A 19739-nucleotide genomic window follows, 5' to 3' on the forward strand; every position below is an offset into this window, starting at 1 on the left:
ATGCGCTCGCTAACTCGTTTCGATTTTGTCCTAACCTGTCCCCCCGCCAGTACTCCCCAAACAAACGAACAAAAATCCTAAACCAACCCCTTAATCCCAAACAAACTAACCCTTCCCGCAAGCCCCTGCGGACGGACGGATGGACTGAGCCTCCTCTAGCCGCTGCCGGAGTCGGAAAATCGTCGGGAATGGTGCGCTTCAGCCGGGCAACAGCCTAGGCTTTGGAAATGCAACTTGGACAAACGAATCCTTTTCATTAAAGAAAAATCTTCGGAGATAGTGGGGTTTATTTATTTATTTCCTCAAAAGCGTGAGTCAGGTGTTGCTTGGGAAGAAGGCGGTTGGGACTGTGGGGGCTGAGCCCAGGTCACCTGTCCCTGACCCCTTTAGGGCTCGGCTAAAAATGACCCAAAATAGTCTGGAGCTCTTTGGCCCCGGGGGCAATTTCAACCATTGTGCTCGCATCCCCGCTGTGCAGAGAACTCGGGTTTTTCCAGCCCGACGTCCTGCCCTACTCCTTAGCATTAATTGGGGTGTGGTGGGAGAAGGGATATCCAACATCTATCAACCTCCAGCCCTTGCAGACAGGAAAAGGAATCCTAGCACCCAATTTCCAGGACATGGAATCCTGGGTGGGACCATGGGCCACTGCTGCAGCTCAGGGGCTGGAAGCAGCAAGGGACCTCCAGGTTACAAGAATTATAGCCCCCCAAAGAGGCTGTAGGGGGCCATTTCAAGTCCCTTGCTCTGTTCCCTGACATGGGAGCCCCCTGACCTCAGCACCTAAGAAGGGTTGGTCATACAGCCTCCCTGGACAGCACTTGGATCCCAACACTGGCCTTAATTTGCACCCGTAACCCCAACAAGGCCCCTCTCACTCTCACACATGACTAGAAGGCCTCCACCTGCCGCAGTGCTGGAGAGAAACCCACCAGCCAGGGGGTCATCTGTCTTCTAAGAGAATGATGTGCATTCCCCCCCAGCCCCACCACCGCTATGACAACCATTTGGCATTTTCATCTCCACAGGGTGAGAAATTCCACTTTAAATTATTGACATTTAGGGCCGGCCCGTGGCTCACTCGGGAGAGTGCGGTGCTGATAACACCAAGGCCCGGGTTCGGATCCCATATACGGATGGCTGGTTCGCTCACTGGCTGAGCATGGTGCTGACAACACCAAGCCAAGGGTTAAGATCCCCTTACCGGTCATCTTTAAAAAAAAAAAAAAAAAAAAAAATTATTGACATTTAATGGAAAGAAAGCAACTTTTTGGGCGGGCTGATGTTAGCACCCTAATTCTTTTTTGAGGTCTCCCCCCAGCAAACAGAGCTCTTTTCTCCAGGACATGGGAAGGAAAGGGGGGATTGGCAGTCTTTTCTATGCCATCCCCATTCTGGGTTCTGGAGCTGCTGGCTGCAGCTGGTGGCACAAAGCCTGGCCTCAGAGAGATGGGTGGTGTCCTGAGACCCAGACTTGTCAGCAGAGACTGGCTCTGCTACCCTCTCCTCCAGATGGCCCCATCAAACCACACCCTTTCACATATTCTGAGTTTTAATCACCACTCCCTTTTAGGTGATGGGCAGCACCGAGAGCCCTAGGCTGAGGATGGAGAGGTTGTACCAGAGACCATGGCTGGGGGGTATGGGGTGCCACCCGTCTGTAAGGATGAAGCTCCAAGCAAGGCTAGTAAACAACTTAATCTTTTATTTGCCCAAGGCCAGCTGTTGTAGGCACCGAGGCCCCAAGACTTCCAGAAGGGATGGAGAGAGAAGGGGCAAACCACTCTGCCTACCAGGTGCTGCCTGCCCCCAACTTGCTTCCTGCAGGAGGTGGAAAGGGAGATAAAATCTACAACTGTGCCACCAAATATCTCTTCAGTTTTCAGATATTATAAATATTTAGTTGTGTAAAGGAGGAAACTGAGGCACACTGAACCCTCCTGGACTCTTATTTGTTAGTCTAAGGTTTAGCCTACTCCTTCCCCCACTCTATCCCCAGCAGAATGAGTTGTAAGCAGCTTGGGGAGGGTCTCAGGAGCCCATCTGGTGGCCTGGGTGGGGGGAGGCCAGCCAGGGTCAAGGGCTGTGGGGAGCAGGAGGAGGGGTGTGGCTGGAAGAGCAGCTGCTGTCAGGGGGGGGAGGGGGTCAGCCCTGAATAGGGGACCCCAGCTGGGGTTCCATAATGATATCAGTGGGGGACAGGCAGAGCTCTCTGCTATCCAGATGGGGAAACTGAGGCGGAGACTCATCCAATCTTTGAGAAGGGAGGGGTCTCCCATCAGCTATTCATGTCCATTTATCTTCCCCATGAAGACACTGTGGCCCAAGAGCTAGAGAGCTTTGTCAGCGGTCACTCAGTGTTTAGACTGAGACACAGGAGTGGAAGGCAGCTGGGTCACCTGGCCGCAGGGCCCCCCTCCACTTGTGACAAATCAAAGGGGCACCCTCCCCCACCTCAGCTGCTGGGAGATGGAGTGCTGGGCTCAGGCGCCTGCCTGCTTCCCATGCTCACGTGCCTGAGAAAGGCTCATTTTTAGCACCTGGCCTCTTTTCCCTGCCTGGAGGGAGCTTGGGAGATAGAGCAGGGAAGAAAGCAGCCAAGGGGCATAGGGAGACCTGGAAGCAGGACCCAAGGGGACATCTGATTGTTCCGTTCTCCTCCCCCAAAGGGTGTCCAGGCACAGAGAGGGCCCTTAGCCACCATGCAGCGTGGAGATGAAGAGGATGTTGTCCTGGTCCTGAAGCTGGTAGTCCAGCTCACCCTGGTGCAGGAGAGAGAGGAGGGAGCAGGAACCCATCAGGGGCACTTTCCCAGTTTCTCCCCAGGTGTTGGGAGATGAAGTTGGGGGGGCTGGCTGCTCTGGGAGGGGAAGACAGACTCTAGCAGAAAAATAGGCACCCTATACATCAACTTGCAAATCTCCAGGATGGAGGAGAGTTCACTGCTTCCCCCAGCTGCCCATTCCTTCCTCACTTGGGGTGGGAGACTTGAGTAGCCCCAGGTTGGGGGTTAGAGTGGGATGAGAAGCAGCAAGGGCAGGGGTTGGTAGAGGGATGTCCCCCAAGGTACTGACCAGCAGTTCCCAGTCGGCATCGTTAATCAGCACCAGAATTCCTGGCCGCCTGTGGGAAAGATGGTGGTGAGCAGCAGGGAGTGAAAGGCAGGAGGCAGGAGGCAGCAAGGGTAGAGAGGCTTGGAGGCTTTGGGCTGCAGGAGAGTGTGGAGGGGAGCCTTTCCTCCTGAGGTTCTGGATAAAGAAATCCCAGGAAGTGGAGGCCACAGTTTGAGTGTAAAGGAAACCAGGTCAGATAGTCATGGTCTTTGGGGCCAGATGGAACATGGGTGCAAATGCCAGCCAGCACAACCACCCAGACTTTGGACCAGTCACTTTGTCTCTCTGAGCATCAGTTTCCTCATCTAAAAACGGGATAAGTTATATCCCCTGTCCCACAAAGTCTGCATGAGGACAAAATGAGATATCAAGTGCTTGCCTGCCAAACTCTGTCACGGTAACCACTAGTAAGAGCATACTTTTCCAGGGGTCTGATCTTACTCTTCTAGGCCCTGGAAATAAAGGACTCCAAGCTTCTAGGTCTTCCGCATGCCCATCCTGGAGAGTCACTATCTTGGCTCTTCTGAATCAGGGATGGTTGCCAGTGGCACTGAGCACCTGAATGCTCAGAGCAGTCCTGCCTGGTGGAAGGCAGGGTAGGTCAGGCAGCTTAGCCTGGACAGGCAGCTTAGCCTGGCTCCTGTTGGCAGTGGCCCAAGGAGCACTGCTGTCCTTGGGGGTTGGATCAGCCCTAGCCCCCAGGGCCTGCTGATGACCTATGCTTCAAGGCAGATGAACATCCCTCACAACTGCACTGCCCACCTCTTTCACACGGAGGTGGGCAGTGCAGTTGTGAGGGATGTTCATCTGCCAGCCTTGTTTGAGAAGTAAAGTGACTTCTTGGCACACAGAACCTGGTCCTTTGCTAGGAGGCTGATCGGGGCTGGGCCTAGACTTGTACAGGGTGTCCCTAGTAGGAGTGTGTGTATGTGTGCACACAGTCAATGATTCCCTGGAATCCCAGACTTGTGCCATCCTATATGGTATCAACTAGCCACATGTGGCTATTTAAATTACAGTAAAATAAAATAGAATATTTAGTTCCTCAGTCACACTAGCCACATTTCAAGGGCTCAAAAGCCTCATGTGGCTAGCAGCTACTGTATTGGACAGCCCAGATAAGGAACATTTCCATCACTACAGAAAGTTCTATGGGACAGCACTGTCCCAGACAGTTGAGGGATGAAAGGGACATTGGGCAGCATCTTTTTATCAGTATTTTCTGTATGGAGAGAGTAACTGAGGTCCAGAGAAGCGAAGTAACTTGACTAAGGTTCCACAGCAAGTCTGAGGCAAGCAGAAGGTGGAATCCAAGTTTTTTGAGAAATTCACCAGGCTCCTCTCATCTGGGATTTTGAAAAATGCCCAACATTATAGTGTGGTAACAAGAAAACTGAAAACAGACCTCAGACAGAGCTGGACAGAAGCTCTTTCCTCAGAGGAGTCAGGAGAGGACAAAGGGGACAAGAAGGACTCATAGAAGGCTGAGACTGAACTGAAGGACAAGGGCTCAAACGTCCTTCCCACTCCACCCTCTTCAGGGAAGGGAGGATATAACTCACACGCTGTCTCCATGGATGAACAACTCTGGCCGCTCTTTTAGCAAATTCTTCTTGATCCAGACAAGGAGGTTCCGGATGTCCCCTGGAGAGGCACAGAACAAACTACTGTCAAATCTAAATAATCACTGGCTCCCAGAGCCTTGCCTGGCCCAGACGGAAGTAAACATGGGGCTCAGAGGGTCTCTTTTAGACCAGGCTGTGATGGCCCATGAACTTGTGGATTCCCAAGGTGAGGAAGTGGGTAGGAGAGGCCAGTCACCTGCCAGAGGTCTTCAGAGAAAGTGGCACCTGGCACTGCTGACGGCTTGAAGAAGAGGCAATGGCATTTACATACAGTAGGGGAACTCAAGGCAGACAGTGGGAAGAACTGTCATATCCAAAAGGTTGGGGGACAGACCCCCAGCCATGAGTCCTGAAAGCTGCTCTGAAATTGCCATGGCGAGGCTCCTGAGAGGGCCCTGAAGAGGCCCCTCCACCTTTATCTCTCCAGCTGGTCCCAGATGGGGAGGATTGGGCTTTGCTCTTGGTGGGGTCTGCATATATTTCCCTTTGTGCGGGGAGAAAAACAATCACTGAGCTGATAACATCAGTTAATTTCCTCTGGCAGAGGAGAGAAGGAGCCTTCACCAGCTAGGGATGCTGATAAATTGCTGCTCCACTACTCCGCCCTTCCAGAGCCTTCTGGGCCAGGGGTGGCTACCCTGGAGAGGCAAGAAGTTCAGGGTCAAAAGGGCCTCTCTTGCTCAGATGAACACTGAGATGTGCCTCCTTGTGGTTCTGAGGAAACTACCAGTCTCTGTATATCATGTAGAGGCTCAGGGCCACTTGTCCCTAGGGTCACCTCTCCTTTCCTAGGGGCAGGGGTGCCAGGCTACAGCACACTGGAATCCGGCTCTAAGAACTCCTTGAGGCCTATGGCTCTCAACTGTCCACTCCTCAAATAGACCATTCTCCTGAGACAGCAGGAGTTCCTTCTCTTTCCCTGAGATGACTTGAGGATGATGGTCTTAGGGAGACAACTAGTCTCTGGGAAGCTAGCAGAGGGGTTGGGATTAACCATGCCCTGTCCTGAGTTGGTGTCTCAGAGGGGTCTGTTCTCTTGGACCCATGCCCAAAACAAAGCTCAGAGGCGAAGCTGGAGAAGGGCCCAGGCTGTCCTGCCTGGAGTCCGGGGGCCTGGAGTATAGGCAAGGGAAAGGCTGCTTGTACACGAGGAGGCATATCTGTGCCTCCAGGCTGGGCCCTAGAGTGTGGCGCACACATGGCCCTCACCTGGGCAGGGTTTTAAGGCTCTCTCACTGGCCTGCATCCCATTCTCCTGGGAGGCAAGAAGGCTGTACACTATTGGGCCTGCATCCTAGATGGACTGGTCCACTTTGCTCTGTGCTAAAGTGCCTGGATTGTATGCCAGTAGAGCACAGGGCCATGGGCAAAGTGTCTATGGACTGAGACTGCTGCCTTTCCATTTCAATTCTTCCTTTTAAACAAAGCAGATCTTAGTCTTCATGGTCCCTTGGGCAGCCAGGGGTGGTGAGAGTAGTGCCTCCAACTAGCTGCAGTCCGTTTGAACTCCTGGCTGGGCTCCTCCCTGAGGCCTAGGTTTCAGAGATTTCCTCTTGGCTCCGAATCCCCTTGGCCTCCATCTTGGCACTGTCTGATGGGCCGCCAACACATACATCTTGTGGCCGCTCGATAGAGCGCCGGGGTCTGACACATCCATCAGCCAGCCTTGGCGGGCGGGGCTGTGTCTGCGTGTGTGGAGGCAGCCAGGGGAACTGGGCAGGGCCTGGTCTGAAGACCACAGCTGCACCTCCATAGCCCTGGATGGCCTGTACAGAACCAGGACTCAATTAGGGAACAGCCCTGGTTCCCTCCAAAACGGAGGGCACTTCTGCTCCACTCTGGATAGGCTTGGGGGCGGAGGGAGGACTAGTGGTCATGTTGGGGTCATCCAAGTGATGGCACTATCATGGAGTCCCAGAGGGGTGGGCTGGGGGATGAGTCTGCTGCCTGGTGCTGGCTCATTTATCATGGTGCTCCTATTTGCTGAGGTCACTCCCTCCCTCCTCTGCCCGCCCCCCACCCAGGCCTAACCACATTTTTGATAGCCTGTTACCATGGTGAGGCTACTGCATCACCACCCGTATTGTTCCCCCATGCCTGGATTTGGGGGTGGGGAGAGATGGAACTCATGGCTCCCTTCGCAGGCTGCAAGGGCCACTTGGCCTGGCCTGAAACACACCCCCAGGGACATCTTGCTAGGCTTGCTGAGGCCCAGACAATATGCAAATAGCCTTAAAGCCAGATGGTCGGCTTCCAAAGGCGCCCAGGGGAGGAGGAAGGGTTAAGCAGAGTCAGGGGCTGGTGGCTTGGGGATGGCTGTGGGATAGATGGGGGCTGGGGAATCTCACTCTCATCTTCCCACTCTGTATCCTCCCACCTTTTCACTCCCACTGAGGGTGGTGTCCCTCCAGTGATCCCATGTGATTATTCACAACACAAATATTTACTGAGCAACTACTATGTGCCAGGTGCTAGGGAGATGGTGGTAAGGAAGATGGACATAAAGCCTACCCTGATGGAGCTAAGAGGCCAGCAGGGGAGACAGACAGCACTTATTTAATTAGTTGTGATAAATGCTATCTCCTTTGTCTGGGATCAGAAAAAGCCTTTCTGAGGATGTTAACACTGAAGCTCAGGCCTGAAGGATGGGTGCGGTCCGGTGGGGTGGGGTGGGGTGGGGTGGGGTGGGGTGGGGTGGGGTGGGGAGCATTCTGGGCAGCAGGAAGAGCATATGGGAAGACTTGAGGTAGGATGGAAGTGGCAGGTTCAAGGAAGCAGAACAGAGAAGGCAAGAAGCTCAGCAGGAGATGGGGCCAGAGCAATAGCTGGGGCCAGATCAGGCAGACCTTGCGCAGGCCTTGAGAAGGGACCTGCTCTGGAAAAGCCTCTCCCTCCTCGTGAACCCCAGTGGGATTTTGCAAGTGTGTGCTCTCCAAGCACTGAGCCCACACCGCCCATGTTTCTCTGCCTTGACCCACGAATCAAGATCCAGCTCAAGTGTATGGCATTACCATACTAGAGTGGGGCCTGAAGGCCTGGTACCATCATGCTCAGAACCCTGAGACGTTTGCTGAACACGTGGAGGGAGGCAGGGAGGAGGAACAGGTTAAGAATACAGACAATGGAGTCAGACAGCTCTGGTTTTGAGTTTGACTCCATTGCTTCCTAGTTATATGACCCTGGGTAAGGAATTCTCTGAGCCTCAGCTTCCTCCTTCTGTAAAATGGGGATGGTAAAAATGTCTCTCATGGGGGCTGGCCCGTGGCTCACTTGGGAGAGTGTGGTGCTGATAACACCAAGGACATGGGTTCGGATCCCTATATAGGGATAGCCGGTTAGCTCACTTGAGAGAGCGTGGTGCTGACAACACCAAATCAAGGGTTAAGATCCCCTTACCGGTCATCTTTAAAAAAAAAAAAAAAAAATGTCTCTCATAGGGTTGTTCTAGAGATCAAATAAGATGATCCATATCAAGCTCTTGGCACTGTGCCTGGCACGTCAATGCTGTAATTACTCTAGGCTCCAGAGGAAGAACTGTACCCTTCATACTCTGATGCCCTGGACTTCCACACGCTCTGCCCAGTGGCCTGGCATCCCATCTTTGGAGGGTGAGAGACAGCCAACCATTAATCAGACAGTGCTGGGACTGGCTGGAGTTTTCTGTGGGATCTGGTACCTTCTCATGAGAAGTGGGAATGGGAATGGGGGTACTGAGAGAGTAGGGAAGGGGTCCCAGACACTGGCTTTCCTTCCATATTAGATGTTCAGACCCACAAGACATCAGGGGTTGACCAATGTTCTGAGGCTGTGGGTGCCAGAGGCCAGACTTCCATGGGCACACAGCATTGGAGGAAAGACATGGGCACATTAATACAGGGTTTCCAGTGCAGGAAACCTTGGGACCTGCCTGCCCATCTGGGGAAGAGCAAGTGATAGGAGCTGCTGCTCGGTGGTGGAGCGGTTAGTGTTCTGTTTCTGGAGCCAGGAGACCCTGGTTGTGTGCTAGATGGCATTAGGTAGGAAGTCACTTCACCTCTCTAAATCTCAGTGTCATCCTCTGACAAACGGGGATAATAATCCACACTCCAAAGAGGTGCTGCAAGGATTAAGGCATAATGCTAGCAGCAGGCCCAGCATAGTGCCAAACACACAGGACATGCTCAACAGACAGGTGCACTGAGCATACAGCCCACAGTGATTTCGGATTCCTTATCCCCTGGGCTGCCAGAACCCTCTCCTGAAGGCTGCCAAAGGGACACCATGGCATACCCATCTTAGAGAGCACCTGCAAAAGCTCTCACCAGAATCCCTCACCCCAGTGGACTTGTCCTTGTCTGGGGGACACTGACTGCCTACTGTGGCAGGGCCCTAAGGGGGTCAACCACAGTCTCTCAGGGTTGAAAGGGAACAATCCCAAAGTCCTGTCTTATTGAATCTCGGGTATAACAAACCCTCGTCCAGCCTCTCTTTGAACACCTCCAGGGACCCATGGAGCAGCTCTGACTTTCTCCCAAGCAGAAATCTGTCTTTCTGTCACTTCCACACTGGACCTGCTTGGTCAAGGCCAACAAATGTGTCCCCTATTCCCCATGACGGCCCTTCAGATTTGGGAGAGACTGATCCTCTAAGTCTTCTTTTCCATAGGTTAAACTGCCCCTGTCCCTACCAAGTGCATCAGGCTCCAAGACAGGGCTCTTCTGAGAGCCCACCCCAGGACTGGGTTGAAAATGGAGAAGAAAGAGCTGGCATGGGGGGAGTAAAGGAGAAGAGGGGGTGGAGGGAACATCAGAGGGTCCATTTACAAGTGAATGGGGGTAAGAATGGAGCAGTTTGTGGGCTAAACTGGCCTCAAAAGGAGGTTTACAGATGTGCGAGGGGACGCTCCTCATTGTTTAATTAAGCAGAAAGTGGATCTTTTCAAAAGCAATTTTGCACAGGGACTGGGAGGGGTGGGGGAAGAGGAAGGAGGTGGGGAGGGGATCAGCAAACAGGCCCTGAGAGCAGAGAAAGGAACAGCTGGCCCTGGAGAGGCTGTGAAATGCATGCTAAGCAGTTTAAAGCGCACAGGAGCTCCTTGCAGCTCTTGCCCTCCCTCACCAGCCACCCTTTAATAGAGTGGAGCAGGCAGAGGGGGCACTGGGGCAGGGCAGAGGAAGAGGGGCAGGGAAAGGTGACGCAGACATGTCTCTTCCTGGGGCCGGGGCTGGAAGCCTGGACTTGAAGGGATCCTTGAGTCATAAAAGCCAGCTCCCAGCAGCCACAATGCCAATCAAGGAGATGGTTTGTTTCATGGAGATGGCTGTTAAGACGTCCTCCCCTACACATACAGTTTCCTACTGGATCAACACACCTGCTTCACAGAATTGTTTATACAGTACTTAGATCTTGAAGAAACTTTTCCAAACTGTAGATGTCAAATAAATAATCAATTCAATAATGTATAAAGTTAGCCCAACCTCCCATTTTACAGAGAGGGAAAAAAGAGGCTGGCAGAAATAACTGATTCGCAATTGCATACTGCCAAGGGCTCCTCTCTTGCAGTCTCACCCCCTTTGGCCTTATCCATCCTCTTCTCCCAACTTGGCTGGGTTGGAAGCTCTCCCCTGGCCCAAGACCCACGGGTCCTTTTGCTTGTGAGACTTGTCACAGTCCATATCTTATGGCTGCTATTATTTCTGCTGGAGTCTCCGAGACATGCTCAGCCAACTGGCAGCCTCTGGGCTGGGAAGGCTGCCAGATGACAGATCTGGGCACAGGATTGTGGGGGAAAGTAAGACTCTCCTAGGAAGCACAAGGCCCCTGCCCTCCCAATTGAGCTCACGTGTGCCAGGGTAAGGCCTGGCAGCTGCCGACCAGCTCTGTGGCTGCTGTGTGACCTATACCTCTGGGCATGGCAGGGCATACATGGGAACCAGGAGTAGAGACCCGCAGCCAAGGGCCCAAATACTGAGCAAAGGGGCCACTTTGACTTCCCTCCCCTGCTTCCCTTTCTTTCATCCCAGAGAAGGGATAGGTCCCTACCTGCCTGCCCCCTAAGCAGTGGTTGGAGGGTCAGGGATCAAAAATCTGAGTCCAGACTCCCTACTTGGGTAACTCTCTTTCTCCCCTCTGAGCTTTGGTTTCCTTTGATAATATCTATCAGGGTCATTACAAAAACTGAAATAAGTAGCTGTTGAAGGCATGAATGAATGAATGAATGAAAGTATAAAAATGGGAAAATACACAATGGGTGTAAGATGTTAGAGTGATTCAGGGAGCCTCTTGGGATAAATGGCGATGGGTTAGTGGCAAGGTGCCAGGGCTTTGGAGACCCTGAAATCTGTTTCTGAATCCCGGTTCTGCCATTTAAATAACTGTATGACTTGGAGTGAGACCCCTGACATCTCTGAGTTTTGGCTTCTACCTTTTAAAGTGGAAATAATAATGGCAGCTACTTCCTAGGAATTTGTGACAATGATTTACACAACCAAGTGGGGCTCTACCTACTGTTTCCAACTCAGCCGGTGCCCCTTACAATACTGGCCATCCTTTAGTTCCTTGACTACCCCATGGCCTTTTACCCCTTGGGGTCTTAACAGGTGCTGTCCCCTTTGCTTGAAACAGGCCCCCATGCATCTCTGCTCTCCTTCCACAATTTATTAGGCTGGCTTCTTTTCATCCTCAGGCCTTAGCCTCAAGGTAACCTCCTTAAAGAGGCCTTCCCTGACAATCTAGTTCCATTCAGAGTGCCCTTTTGTTTTCTTCATGCCAATTACTGTAATTTATAATTATACACTTATATATTTACTTGTTTATTGCCTGGCTCCACTTCCATTACACTGTTAACTCTATTAGGGCAAGAACCACATCTGTTTTGCTCACCACTGAGTACCCAGCAACTAGCACAGTGACTGACACAAAGGAGACACTCAAAAAATATTTGCCAGCTACACAAAAGAATAAGGTACTTACTGCTGTACATTGTGCTGAGTATTCAGTCAATAAATGAATGAAATGGGGCTGGAATTATGAAATGTGTGGTCTTCATGCCAGTCTAACTCAAGGGGAAATAAATCATAACTTGTGATATTTTTATAAGCATTCAGGCAAGGACTTTGAGATTGAATTTTTGAGTGGCTTCTGAGAGCCCCTTGCTCCCTACCAAGGCTGCCAAGGCTGCATGGCCATCTGTCAAACTAAGAAACAGTCACCTTTATTACCCCTGGGTCTTCCCTCACCAGGAACATTCAATGCCACAATCCTGACATTTAACCCCAGCCACATATCCATCCGCAGCTCAAGGTGGGCAGTACCCTGCTCCGCAGTAAGTGTCCCCCAGCCTCTAAGTGTGACAGACAGATCTCCTCTGTGCTATTGCTTTCTGGCCCAAGGGAGGATCAGAGATGGCTGCCAGTGAATTTGGGCAATAATAATTGTTCGATTCTTGGCAGATGTGTGTCCAGTTCCAGAAGAAACTTGTTCAACCTCACTTGACCATTTTCTACTGCCTCCCTCCAGGAACCTCATTCCCTGCCTCTTCTTAAGATTGGTGCCCTCTTTTCCCAAGAAGCATCTCAGGCACAGGCAGAGACTGGGCTCCTGTTCCTGTGCATTCTGCTCTTATTAGAATCCACTGCTAGGGCTGAAAAAGACCTCGACAGCTGCCATATGTAGCCCCCTGCCTCTAGGCTCTACTGAGTTACCCAGCCAGACTTCTGCGGGCTAACTCTTTATTTTATTTTATTATTTTTTTTGGCGGCTGGCAAGTATGGGGATCCAAACCCTTGACCTTGGTGTTATAACACCACACTCTAACCAACTAAGATAACCGGCCAACCCCAATTTTATTTTATTTTATTTTATTAGATTAACTCTTTAAAACCTCCCAATCTGAAGGCAGGGACTGGCTCTTGTTCATGGCCATCTCCTCAATGACTGGTATATGGTCTGCCACACAGGAGGTGCTCAGTATATATTTGTTCAAGAAAGATGAACAAGTATTTCAACGAACAAATAAAAATCCGCTATCTCCCTTAGTCAACCTCTCTCCTCCAACCTTTTTGGCTGGACACTTTTCTTCTAATCTAAATCCTCTTACCATAGGACCGACCTGTGGTTCACTTGGGAGAGTGTGGTGCTGATGACACCAAGGCCACAGGTTCAGATCCCTGTATAGGGATGGGCAGTTAGGTCACTTGGGAGAGCGTGGTGCTGACAACACCACGTCAAGGGTTAAGATCCCTTTACCGGTCATCTTTAAAAATAAATAAATAAATAAAATTCCTCTTACCACAATGTGAGCCCATCTGCATTACTACATTCCTAATGAAGTTTACCACCTTCAAGAGAACATCTCTCTGCTGTCATATTATAATAACAGAGACACATGGCATAACTTGCTTATTCCTTTTAACAACTGTGAGAGATAGGAATCACCCCACTTCATAGATGAGAACACTAAAGCTCAGAAAGGTGGTCACTGTCCTAAGGTTCTAAGGGTATTCAAACTCAAGTCTGCCTGATACAGAACCCCTATGTAAGGATTAAGCTATCCCACCTCCCTCCTCTGAAGCCGGCTGACCCAGGAAGGATGGGGGGAGAATACTCTGGTGATCTTCTCTTCCTCCCTCCCCACTGGCCAGGAAAATTCTACCTATCCCCACTTGAACGGAGCTTGAGTGATCCCCACTGACCAACTCCTGCCCAATGGCCCCAGAGAGGGGCTCACAAAGCCAATACTCACAGGGCTCCTCCTGTCCAGGCAAGGTGACTTGATGTTTCTTTACACCGTCAAACAGGAGCTCTGCACCACCTCTGCAAAGGAGGACCAGAGAAAAGGACAGTCAGGTGAGCTCCTGCAAATAGGAGGAGGTAGCTGGAACTGAAAACTGAGGATGGGTCTGACAGTAGAAGCCCAAGAGTTGAAGAGACCAAGGTGTGGGAACATCTTGGGTACCAGTGTGTTGGGTACCAGTAATCAGGTCTCAAATGTGACTTCCTGATGTGGTAAAGTAGGATGTATGTAAATATTTTTACTAATAATCAAGTATCTAAATTTGCAGACTCCTGTTTTTTTTTTTTTTTTTTTTTTTGTCTTTTTCGTGACCAGCACTCAGCCAGTGAGCGCACTGGTCATTCCTATATGGGATCCGAACCCGCGGCGGGAGAGTCGCCGCGCTCCCAGCGCAGCACTCTACCAAGTGCGCCACGGGCTCGGCCCGCAGACTCCTGTTTTTATTCCTCTGCTCTCTAGAGGGCAGCTTAACACACGGGTATGGAACACAGGCTTTGGAGCTGTCAGCCCCATGGTGGAGACCAAGCTCCACCTCTCCCTGACGGAGAGAAACCTTAGGTACGTGACTCAATCTTCTCATACCTCAGTCTTTTCATCTGCAAAAATGTTGAGAAGCCACTGTGAGGCAGTCTAGAGACCCTGTGCATCTAGAGGCTTCCTCTGGCCAGGTGAGGGTTTGAAAATGCTCCTGGCTGTGCCACCTGCTGGTGCCTGGTGGGCAAACCATAGTGCTGGAGGCTGGGAGGGTCCTCTAGGCTTGGTACTGACTAAGAGCAACTGCTTACATCACCTCGCCATTTATAAGATGCTCCTCACCTCATTTTATCCTCAGGACATCCCAGGGAAGGAGGGAGGGAGGCAGACATCATGAACTCCATTAGACGGAGAAGCAGACTGAGGCCTAGAGAGGTTAAGTGACTTGTCCAAGTTCAGACAGGCAGTGGCTGAACTAGGATTTGAATCTAACTCATTCTTGCTCAGCCCCAGCAGCCTTAGCAAAAAATACCCCAAGATTCCCCAAAGGTCAGAAAGCCCCTTGAGGGCAGAGTTTGGTTCATTCTGTGTCCCAGCTCCTAGCCAAGGTAAGGCTGGGACAGTAGAGATGCTCGGAGCCAAGTCCAGAAGCCAGGGCTTCTGATGTGGACACCAGGGCTCTTTCAGTGCTCCACACTGCTGCTTCTGCTGGGTCTCCTGATTCCCATGTCAGACTTCATGTGGGTCTTAACTGAAAAGGCCATAACAGGCTTTTGATGGATGTAATGCCTCCCACTCCACCACCTTTCCCGATTTCAAGGAACAGAGATGTCCCGAGACAGCCCACTGGGAGGCAAAGGCAAGGCAAGCATTGTCATGGAGGAAACATGGGGCGACTGTCATCCAAACAAGATCATGCTTTGTTGATGCAGAAGTGTGGAGGGGGAGAGGAGGCCCATCTGTGGCCGCGCGCAGGGCTATTTCAGCTGCAAACCCTCACAGAGTCTCCATTTATCCGCTTCTAAGAGCCCTGTTTTCTCCTGGGTGGGGGTTGGCACACGCAGCAGCTGGGATGGGGGAGGGAAACAGGCAAAAGGCTTAGGAGTTGGGGGTCAGAGAAGCGGGGTGGCAACTGAAGACACTGGGACTCAGGCAAACAACCAAGAGTGGCCAAACCTGGTGGTGCCAGGCTCAGAGGCCGAGGCTGTTTTTCCCTTTACAAATGGATGAAGGGAGAATCAGCCTGGCTCAGAGTGACCCATCACTGCTGGGTTCACTGGCCCCCAAGGGAGGGGTTGGCAATTCTACTGTCAGCACATCTGGAGTGGGAGAAGGTGCATGCTCAGCCTCTGGAGTGATTCAGGAAGGCAGACAAGAGGTCTTTTCTGGTCCCAGAAAGACCCAAGGCCAGACCCTCCCATGTCTCACAGGATTTGCTATTCAAACTCAACTAAGAAACCTCCATTTTCCTTCCACCCCCCAGTTCTTGGTGGATGTGTTTGTGATACCAGTGATAGATACAGACATTTCCAAAACTGCTTTCACTTTTTCATCTTCATCTTTTCCTTATATACACACACACAAGGGCCAGCCCGTGGCTCACTCGGTAGAGTGTGGTGCTGATAACACCAAGGCCGCGGGTTCGCATCCCATATAGGGATGGCTGGTTAGCTCACTGGCTGAGCGTGGTGCTGACAACACCAAGTCAAGGGTTAAGATCCCCTTACCGGTCATCTTTAAAAAAAAAAAAAAAAAATACACACACACACATATATTTGTTGTTGTTCTTTGTTTCTCCTCCACCTGCTGGAATGCAAACTCTGCTTAAAACAGAGCCTGACACATGGAAGGTAGTCAACAAATACTTGCCAAATGAATGAAAATGCCCAATTCTCCCATTTCTTCTCTGACTTCAGTAGCATTCTCTCTCTTTGCCAATACCTCCCCAGCTGGGGAAGGTGAAAAGGGGTGGGATGGAGAGAATCTCACATCTGGGCCCTTAAAGCCTGGACTGCAGGGACCCAAAACACATCTGTACTATATACTTTGAATCCTGTGTGACCTGAGAAAATGCTCTGCTAAGGACAGTTCGAGGTAAGACAAAGGATAAAAGCATTAGTGACAAGAGGGAGAAAGGTGTGAGAGGCCTTTGAGAGGGTCTACGGAAGAGCTGGTGGGGCCAAGACTACATCTGCTCAGGGGGAAGAGGCAAAGTCCTAACCCAGACTCTCCCAGTATCAAGGTGGGGATGGGGCCACTCAGGGACAAAAGGGAGAAAATGATGGGCATGGCAGCTCCTTTGCAAAAAGGGTGAAGAATGGGCCGAGCCCGTGGCGCACTCGGGAGAGTGCGGCGCTGGGAGCGCTGCGATGCTCCCACCGCGGGTTCGGATCCTATATAGGAATGGCTGGTGCGCTCACTGGCTGAGTGCCGGTCACGAAAAAGACAAAAAAAAAAAAAAAAAAAGGGTGAAGAGTGAAGCATGTCTGCCGAGAGATGTAGAAATAAAAGAAAGATCAGGGTAAAAGCATGTATCGTAACAAAGACAGAGAGAAAAGAGACGTGCATGTATCTTAGGCATTCTTGTGTCCCAAGAAACCGCAATTCTCATGGGACACTGTGGTGTGGGTGGAGGTGGTAGGATATGGGTAGGTGGGTGGTGGAATGTTGTCCTGCCTTGCTGTGGCTCACTTTTGCTGCTGGGGGTAAGAGAGACTGTGGTTAGAGATGGTCAGTCCAGAAAAATGGCAATTATGCTGGTCTGTAAGATCTGGAGGGCAAGGGCCATATCTTCGTCATATGACTTCCCACTATTGCCAGCACAGAACCTGGCAGACAGAAACCATGTCTGATGAACAAATACCATGTCCGACTCAGTGAGAATGAAAGACAAACTGGCTATAGATAAATCTCAGTACTGGTAGTCTTCTCCCTTTCCAGCTCTGCTGAGGCCTGTCAAAGCAGCAGGAATCCTCCTAGAGTCCTCAGGCTTTGGAGGGTGTGAGTGGGTATAGCTGGGCCAAGGATCAGCGAGGCAAACTAGTCAAGAGGCCAGACCAATACAGTTCTAATTGGACCCCAGCAGCCAGACAATATCATCAATTAAAATGTCTTTAACATTCATGAGAGTACTCCCTTCTAAGGGACAGAAACGCTGAACACTGTAGGGCACGGATAGTGTTCTATTTATCTTTGTATCCTCAGTATCTGGCTCACTGCCTGGCACATGGTAGGCACTCAGTAAATGACTGGTGAATGAACTACCCAGTGAAGGGAAAACATGAAAGAAACTGGGGGCAGCCAATCGGAGGAAAGGCATTCGGGCAGAGTTTTTACATTCTCATCCCAGACTTTTCCTTTCCTTTCACATAGACCTTGGCTTGTCTCTCTCTCTCTCTCTCTCTCTCTCTCTCTCTCTCTCTCTCTCTCTCTCTCTCTCCTCTCTCTCTCTCTCTCTCTCTCCTCTCTCTCTCTCTCTCCTCTCTCTCTCTCTCTCTCCCCTCCCTCTCTCTCTCTCTCTCTCACACACACACACACACACACAGCCCTAATCCCAGCTTTTCCATGAGATTCTGGAAATTAGAACACCCATCTTTTAGGTCCTCAATTTCTTTGCTTTTTCTATAAGCTTGGCAGTTTATTTCTGCTTTGAAACCATATGACAAACCTTCTGTAGGCTGGACAAGATAGTGGCTTGAGAAGACCTCCTCCTTGCTCTGTGTTTCGTCCCTTATTGGTGTGTGTCCCAATTCTTCCACTTTTCGTCTTGTGCACACCATACTGTCAGTGTTAGTATCCCCCACTGTAGTACCTTAACCCCGTATCTCCACACGATTCAAGATCGGCAGAAGGCACCCAGCCAGCTTACTGACTGTTCTAACAGTCTTCTGACCCCCACGTCTTCAGAAGAGAAAGAAAGGAATACCGTCCTGACCACACATCCTACAAGAAATAAGACCCAAGAACCAAGTAAGAGGAAATTGGGCCCCGAAGGAAGAAATCGAGGGTGAAGTGCGGTCCTTCTAGGTTCTAGGAACTCAGATATCGAAAAGATGGGCCTGGCCCTTAAAGTGATCGATAAAGAATATATGGAGACCGCCTGCTAACCGTCACGCCTTTTGAGTCCTACAAGGCAGAGGGCACCGAGGAGTACCTAGAGTGCACCTCCCCGCCCGTATGCGCTTCTATTCCCGGACATACGGCCTCGTCGCCAAGGGAGACCGAACCTCTCAGACTCTTCGAGGAGGGCGGCGCAGGTCACGGAGGGCGCCGGGAACCACGGCGATTCGGCCGTGTGAGGCTCCAAGAGAGAGGAAGGGGAGTTCCGGGCCCGACAACTTCACTTCATCCCCACGGCGCCATAGCTCTGAGACTCACCCGAACTCCACCTCCACTGACAAGGGCGCTGCCATGTTGAGGAAGCCGAGCTCGCAGGAAACTCCCCTCAACTTCCGGCGCGCCAGCCCATTTCCGGTCGCTGACCGGTGCTGCGACCGGAAGAGGCGTCGTCCAAATAATCATCCTCCTCAGCTATTGGAGGAAGGCACGGAGGGGGGAAGGTCCCGGCTGCTGACGGACCACTTGTGAATTGATCTCCTTCCGCCTGTAACAGACAGGGCTCAGACACCGCGGGTGGGAAGCGTCTTCCTCATCCCGGAGTACAACTAAGCGGAGAGCGCTCAGCGTCTTTGAGAGGGGACTGTGAGCGACATCACTGTTTATCTTGCATTAGTTACAAATCTCTTTAGTCAGCACACCAATTTGGTTAGTCCACCCTCTCGTCTGACTTGAATTATAAGTGACTCCAAATCTTTATTTCCGACCCAGAAATCTCTCCTGAGTTATCGACTCTCTCTCCAACCTCCTCTTTCGATGTCGATTTGGATGTCACTCATTCAACAGCTATCTATCGCACCTCTGCGTGCCAGGCATTTTGGTCGGTGCTATAGATGCAGTGGTGAAGGGGATTCCTGTCTTTAGGGCACTCACAGTCCAGTGGGGAGAATAACTGTAATCAAATAAACATACAAATCATACTAGTAAATGTAAACCTCAAATTGAAAGAAATGATCTGAAGTTATAGGAACTTCAGAAGGAAAACTGACTAGACTGGACTTGCTGAGTTCTAAAACCTGAGTAGAGTTAATTAGGTGGGTGTGAGGGGAGAGAAACCTCTGGGAGCATTCCAGTGAGGAGAACAGAAGGTGCAAAGGCTCTGGGTAAGAACATGCTGGAGCATCAAGGAAGGAAGGTGGAAGTTGGGGAGCTGGGAGCCTGGTAAAAGATATGGCTAGAACCGTGGGTAGGGGCAAAACCATGCCTTGTAAGCCAGTGAGGATTTAAGTCTCTAGGAGTCTCTTAAGTAGGTGGTTATTAAAGGGTTTTGAGAGGGGGGCTGCATTGTTAGAACTGTGCTTTAAAATATCTTTTCTGGTTGCAGTGTGGAAAATGGTTTGGAGGGCAACAGGAAGGAGGCAGGGAGACCACTAGAGCCTGTTGCGGAAGCCCAGAGCAGAAATGAAGTGAAGTGGTTGTTCCATTGATATCTAAATAGCAACACTTCCAAAAGTGAACTCAATGGGCCGGCCCGTGGCTCACTCGGGAGAGTGCAGTGCTGATAACACCAAGGCCACAGGTTCGGATCCTTAAAAAGAAAAAAAGAAAAAAAACCCAAAAGTGAACTCGATGAAAAGATGTAATGGTTAAGAGCAAGTAGTTCAACTGTGAGTTTATATCCAGGTCCTGCGACTTCTT

General features: G+C 50.9%; 1 protein-coding gene across 2 annotated transcripts; it reads right to left on the bottom strand.

Annotated features, from left to right (window-relative positions):
- Positions 1-1685: 1685 nt before the first annotated feature.
- On the bottom strand, positions 1686-18433 carry URM1 (ubiquitin related modifier 1). Of its 2 annotated transcripts, XR_010022205.1 has the most exons (6): positions 18363-18433; positions 13461-13531; positions 4676-4757; positions 3075-3123; positions 2617-2762; positions 1686-1821 (listed from the first exon to the last, which is right to left on the bottom strand). XR_010022205.1 is itself a non-coding variant. In XM_063082308.1 (5 exons), exons 1-5 carry the CDS (start codon positions 18395-18397, stop codon positions 2694-2696), a joined length of 306 nt encoding a protein of 101 aa, XP_062938378.1. In that variant the 5' UTR covers positions 18398-18433; the 3' UTR covers positions 1686-2693. The 2 variants fall into 2 exon arrangements, 1 of the variants encoding a protein (XP_062938378.1); XM_063082308.1 differs by having other exon boundaries at positions 1686-2762.
- Positions 18434-19739: the final 1306 nt, after the last annotated feature.

The sequence above is a fragment of the Cynocephalus volans genome, chromosome 17 (assembly GCF_027409185.1).
Source record: "Cynocephalus volans isolate mCynVol1 chromosome 17, mCynVol1.pri, whole genome shotgun sequence".
NCBI lineage: Eukaryota > Metazoa > Chordata > Mammalia > Dermoptera > Cynocephalidae > Cynocephalus > Cynocephalus volans.